The 6,730-nt window shown below is 39.4% G+C and overlaps 1 protein-coding gene across 1 annotated transcript in view; it reads left to right on the top strand.

Moving 5' to 3' along the window:
* ALG6 (ALG6, alpha-1,3-glucosyltransferase) overlaps positions 1 to 6,730 on the top strand; it is a 43,587-nt gene that overhangs the window by 27,525 nt on the left and 9,332 nt on the right. Inside the window, exons 7-9 of the mRNA XM_019501180.1 lie at positions 3,901 to 3,983; positions 4,758 to 4,822; positions 6,360 to 6,545. Of these exons, the coding sequence (XP_019356725.1) occupies positions 3,901 to 3,983; positions 4,758 to 4,822; positions 6,360 to 6,545 (334 nt within the window). The remainder of the gene's footprint in view (positions 1 to 3,900; positions 3,984 to 4,757; positions 4,823 to 6,359; positions 6,546 to 6,730) is intronic.

Raw genomic sequence — 6,730 nt, 5'->3', positions numbered from 1 at the left:
CAGATACCCTGCACAGCCATGACTGCAGCCGGCTCCGCAGGCAGGTAAGTTTCTTTAATCTGCTTTCTTTATGACTGCCTGGGCTTGGTGGTGGTGGGGAGGAGCTGCAGGGTGCATGGGTTCCAGGCTGTTGGGTGGGGGGTTACTGACTATTGTTTAACTGTGCATTTAAAATTGCAATTAATTGTGACTACTTTTTTTAATCTCACAATTAATTGTGATCACATTTTTTAACCGTTTGTCAGCCCTACTCAATATTATTATTATTATTATTATTATTATTTTTTTTTTTAACTATGGGCTTGTTTTTTTCCTTTATGTTAAGCAAAGAGTCTTGTGAGATGTCTTGTGTGTAGTGAGTTTCCTTATTATGCTGATTATACCGGCAGAATGAGATGCTCATCGATAACACCTCTTGTGTTGCCCGCAAACCTTTCAATCTGGTCTCAAGAAATTGATTGGATTTTTAAAAAAATCACTAGGACTAAATTACCCTTGAAATGGTCTTTATTAATGTTCAAATCAACACGCTTGACAAAACATTGATGTACAAACTAAGAAAGCTGATAAACATTCTCTTAACAATAGCCATTAAACTAATGCATCAGGATTACAAAATTCAATACAATTGAATGTTGACTGTTGGTATTTATACTTTTATGTTAAATTTTTGAGCATATACTTTTAAAAAAATTGCCTGTTGAGAAACAAAAAATTGTAACCCCTGGGGCTCTATTCCTATCAGAAGCTGAGCATGAAGGGGCACATTGGCAGAGTGCCAGAGGACACTCCAGAGATCTATTTGGTAGCCGTGTTGGCCTGAGACAGAAATACAAAACTCTAAAACTCTTAGTTCAGAGATGATACCTTTTATTAGACCAACTAACAAATAGCAAAAAACATTTTTCTTTCTTTGCAAGCTTTTGGGCGCACACACCCTTCTTTAGGCTGAGGAGAAATCAAAGATTGCAAAAGTCCTCTTAGGTAGAATCATAGAATCAATGAGCCGGAAGGGACCTAGACAGATCATCGAGTCTGACCCCCTGCCATGGGCAGGAAGGAGCACTGGGGGTGGCAGGGGTCATAAGACCCCAGCCAGGTGCCTATCCAGTCTCCTCTTGAAGATTTCCAGGGAAGGTGAGAGCACCACCTCTCTGGGAAGCCTATTCCAGGCTGGCCACCCTTACCGTGAAGTAGTTCTTCCTAAAATCTAACCTAAACCTGTCCTCCCTCAGCTTGTGGCCATTGTTCCTGGTGACTCCAAGGGGGGCCCTGGTGACCAGACTTTCCCTGAGTCCCTGCTGGTGGCCCCTGATAAGGTTGTAGGCAGCCACAAAATAAACTTTATTTTGCACAGGGGAAATTGAGGCTGGAAGGATACTCCAACCATGTGAATAGTCCCATTTTGTTCATCAGACTATTTACATGGTTCTAGACTGAAAGTATTGTGGTTCCCAAGTATGAGTTCAGAGAGGACCAGTTCATTTGGGACGTTTGTTTCTTTTTCAGTACCAAGTTTAGACAACTTAAAGGGTCAGATCTGAGGTGAGCACGCTAAATATTAAGCCCATTCAAGTTGTCTCATTTTGGTCACCCTGAAGTACTAGTGATGTTTTACTTTTAGACTACAGTTTGGAATTTCAAGTGCTGGAAATGTATAGTAAACCCTTAAATGACATGAGTTGTTGTGGTTTTGTCTGGGGGTTTTTTGTGTGTGCGTGTTTGCTTACTTATACTTTCTTTCATTTGAAGACCATGTCTTGTACTACTTTCTCTCCTTGGAAAGGTAGACGCTCGCATAAGATATTAGAGCACTTTTCAATTTCTTCTTATTTCAAGATAAGGAAAAGTTAGATAATTGAACCACTTCTAGAAATATTTCCAACCTTAGGCAGTGCTGCAGGTGTAGCAAAACAAAAATATTTAAGAAGGGGTGAATGCGGTTAAGGATAAGGGAGTGCAAGGTGTGCTAATGTATGAACATGGCGCGGGCCAGCTACCCCATGGTAACTGCCATTTTATACCATCTTAACCCATGGTAAATGTGGTTACATAAGTAAGTGCAGAGCAGCCTTTTCAGTAAATTCACACCTTGGTTTGCCCAGATTACAGGAGAAAAACTGAGACTTAGTTTTTCCTAAGCATGTTAATGGCATATTGGTAGAATACTGTTATGGCTGTAATATCACTGTTGGAGTAATACAGTAATATTTCCTTAGTGTTTCTTCCAGAAATAGTTCTCCTTCCCACTTTTGTGTGCGCGAATAAATGGATAGGTGGTACCACTAATACAGGCAAGACAGTACTTCAAAACGGATTAAATTAAGAGGAGTGTCTTAATGCTTGTTGCTGTTTCTCATGGGCTAATTATGCAACAGAACAAGGCAAAGTTCTCCTTTTTACTTTGGAAGAATTGCATGTTTTAGAAAACAAGCTTGGCACCTTTAGTTTAGTTCAGTGACTTGCAACCAGGGTGCCATGGTGCCCTGGAGTGCTGTGACATCCTTTTCAGAGTGATGTGCAGTATTAGCACTCCTAGGCATGCAAACACCTACATGATTCACAAGATCAGTCTAGAGATTTCAAATAGAAATCCATGAAGTCAAACACATTATGACCTGTTTTGGTCTTTCTGAGTTTTTTACAACAGAAAAATTGCTCTCTTTTTCTCCAGTCACAAAACAAGTGAAAGCCAAGAGCTGGCATTTTCCAAGGGGTATCTTGAGGCTAAAAATGTTGAGAAGTGCTAGCCTGGTTGTAAGTAGGCAACCACACAAGAGCATGACAGAAGAATTTCTTCAGTAGCTTAAGCACAAGCAGGTTTTATCCAACATCAGGCAAGCAGACTTTGTCTCTCTGTCTTATTGTCTCCTCTTAAAGTTATTTACTGTGGGCAGAGCAGAGGAAATCTTGTTGCTCTTTTAGTCCCTCAATTCTTGTTCTATGAATTAATAATGCCATGGTGAAGCATAGGCTTATGTTACAAATCCAGACCTGCTTCACTCTCCTTTTATCTGCCTTCAAAATCCCAGGGCCTTTAGAGCAACTTGACAGGGTTTAGTTGTAGTTGACTTCCTCTGAGAACTGAGAATGCCTTTTCTCATCTCGGCATGTGAGGAACTAGAGCATGCTCCTTTATTGATTGAGGCCGTGCCAGGAGCCTAAACAGCTGAACACGTGGAAGCAGCAGCTTTTGGGCATCAGAAATGGTAGCCTGAGAAACTTGAACTAGATCAAATTCTGTAGACCCAGTTTTCATGCCCTGTAAAGTGGAACTAACTTGTTCATTTACACTAGCCCTAGTGAAGAGATTTTTGGATCATGTCAGATCTTATGTTTATGTATTTCTTTTCTTCTCCAAACACTTCACCAATGAGAGATGCACAATGTGATTCCTAAGACAGTCTTCTTTAAAACAGAATACTTGCGCACACCACCACTATGTAACAGTTTAAGACAGCGAAGAATAGTGTGTCTAGTGGAAACTGCCTGGAAATTTCAGAAGACATGTAACTCTTCCAGTTGACTTTGAGTCAGCTACAGTTTACATCCTAAGGAATATGTATAAAACAGACAGGTTAAACTTTGTGGGCAGATGAACCCACTTCATGTTGCGTGTGGTTACATAGTATGTGTTTTTTTTCTGGGCTGAACAACAGGCAGGTCTTGTATGCTAGCAGCTGACAGGTGCATTTAAGATTTAATCATGTTGCCTTAAAGGGTTGCACAGGGCACCAGATGTAAGCAATCAGGGCTGGATCCGAATGGGGGAAACGGAGCAAAGTCGCATCCTGACAACGTAGGGGCAGTGTACAAAAGGCAATGGGCAGTATAAGTGGATGGTGATGTGCTACACTTGTCTGGGAAGATTCTTATCTATAGTAACTTTCTGTTTTTCAGTTTTTATTGCTGACTTGCTGGTTTACATACCCGCTGTTATCATGTACTGTTGTTATTTAAAAGAAACATCAACTAAAAAAAAGGCAAGTATAAACCTCTGGTATTTCTAGGTATGAATAAAATATTTTGTTGTTTAATCAGAATAGAAAGTTGAAAGACTAAAAATAAATATAATTAATGCTACAGAGCAACTTTAACACTGTAGCATTCTGTACCATTGAAGACAATCGGTATATCTTGTACTAAAGACTACAGTTAGAAAATACTAACTTATTTTACAGCAGTTATTTTAATGACCCTCAATAATAACCATGTTAGTTAGTAACCATGAAGTGCTAACATAATGCTTCTTGTCAGAGGTATTATGTAGGCAGTAAAAAAAATATTTGTGCTCTGACATAAGGGAATTTGGGGACTGCTCTGGGTCCTGTATACTCTGTTACATGGCAGAACTGAAATATGCCATAAAATTGATGTTGGCATCAGTTCTTTATGTTCACTCTCCTCAGATATCGCTAGTCTGCCTATCTATAGAGAAATGTTCAGGACTGAGATGAGCACAGTTGTCTCTGTGAACTTGATGGGTTTCTACTTAATAATTCTTTATTTATTGGAGGTCACTTTGCCCCTTCCTGCTCACCAAGATATTGGTGGGAAGGTGGGATTAAGTGCAAAAAAAACAGTGTTCACTAGATGTAGGACTCTACGGGGGCTTGCCCAGGCCAGGCATTGTAAAAAAGAGATCAAGAGTATTCGTAACTCCAGAGCAGGATGAACTGGTAGAAGGCATACTGTCTCATTCATGTGCATTTTAAAGACTCTTATTCTCCCTCTTCCTCCCTTTTTCTTCTTTCTAGGTCTCCACTGCTCTTTGTGTATTGCTTTATCCAGGTCTTATTCTTATTGACCATGGACATTTTCAGTATCCTTGCATTTGTACTGAAATGGAAAAAAATCAGTTTACAAAACATCTCTCCCTAATATACAGCCTTTGCACTGGGACTTAGAAAGCTTTGTGGTTGTTTGATGAAAACAGAGGAATCCTTTCACCACAATGTAAATGTTGAAAGGAAATAGGAGCCCTTTAATGGACTGGAGGCCAATGACAGATATTGGTGGAAATTCAGCCCACGTAGAATATCCTTTTTGTACCCCAAATCTACCTTGGTGCCAGTCTGTCTTACCTTAGAAAATGTTGAGGCTGTTTGGCTATGAAAAGAGGGGTTGAACTATGCACCTGTGAGTGGCAGAAAGCAGAATAGGGTGGCACTTTATAGACTAATGGCCTTAGATCTAACTGGGGAAGTGAAGAATTTCAAACGAGGTTGTAAAATGTGACATTCTCTCCAGCTTTAGCTGTCGCTAGTTGACTGTCAATAATGGGAAGTGATTGTTTAGCACGTACTGTCTAAGGAGACGGTTTTGCACAATTTTCTAGCAGTCATATACTTCCCAGTGAGATATCTGTACACGACTCCCTATACAAAATTACTAAATCGGAGCACTCTGCCGCTGTTGTCCTTTAATAGCCTCCAATCTGCTAATTTACAATAATTGGTACCTTTTGAAACAAAAGGTGAATTTAAGTTATAGGTGAAATCTTGGGTTCTGTTTGTATACAGTTTCAATTTTCTCCATCTTCGAATATCCATAGCCACAAAACTCATTCATATAATGTAGGGCCCAATGAGTGATTAAGATAATTTTTCCACAGATATTTGCTCTTGATTTTAAATAAATTTGCTTTGTTATAATTTCTTTTTTTATGTGTTTTCCTGTGAATATTTGTGAGATTGAGTTTGGGTATGAATATTTGCAGGAGAAATTTGAAACTGTACACATAAACAGAACCCAAGATTTCACCTATAACTTAAATTCACCATTTGTTTCAAAAAGTACCAATTAGTGTAAATTGTATGCATCTTTGTCACTGGCTTTCTGACCCAAGTCTTGTTCATGTATGTGCACCTTTTTGGTTGCAGGCTTTTTGGTGGTCTAAGGACATAGGCTGGCAAAGTTCTTTGGGTAGATGTGTGATACCTTTTGGTTGCAGCTTGTATTGGAAAGTAAGTTACTATGGATATCAGTAAGCAAGTACAGGAATGGACTACTCCAGGGTGTGGTAATGGGTATCTTAGAACAGGGAACATGACAAATTCCTGGAACCAAGATAAATATGGAAACTTTATTACCCTGATACTCTAAAACTAGGCACGTAAGAAAACAGATTTTGAAAATATACCACTAAGGATTGCACTCGTCATTGCTAGTATGACTAATTGTGTTGTTCCTTCATTGGCATCGGTTGATTATTGAAAGGACAGGGCAATACAGAAGCTAAAACTCCAGTTTCCTTTTTATTCTGCCTCTTCAGTCATGTTACATCAGTTCAGTGTTACCTTGTGATGGTATTCAGTATATTCTGTCCCTCACGTATCTTTTCCTTAACTTAAAAACATATATAACTCTGTGAGCCTTGGCTTTGCTCTTTGGGGTGTACTTTTCTTGTCTAATAATTGGGACCTTTTAGGGTCAGTGGCATTTTGTTTGGCCATAAGTTATAAACAAATGGAGCTCTACCATTCCTTGCCTTTCTTTTGCTACCTACTTGGAAAATGCTTCAAGAGAGGCCTAACAGGAAAGGGGTGAGTATTGTTAAAGCTCAGTGTCCAGAAACCGGCTGAGGAATGCATATAGGCAGCCTCGCCTTGGGAATTTGATTCGTCTTATTTGCATGTCAGTCATTCTCTGCTAATCTCTGGTGGAAGGTACATGTATCAGTATGAGCGTTATGCTTCTTGTAGAACATTTTTTTTTTTTTTTTTTTTTT

Source organism: Gavialis gangeticus, unplaced genomic scaffold (genome assembly GCF_001723915.1).
Source record: "Gavialis gangeticus isolate Ggan-Ray unplaced genomic scaffold, GavGan_comp1, whole genome shotgun sequence".
NCBI classification, from domain to species: Eukaryota; Metazoa; Chordata; order Crocodylia; family Gavialidae; genus Gavialis; species Gavialis gangeticus.
This window is presented reverse-complemented; position numbering and strand designations above follow the sequence as displayed.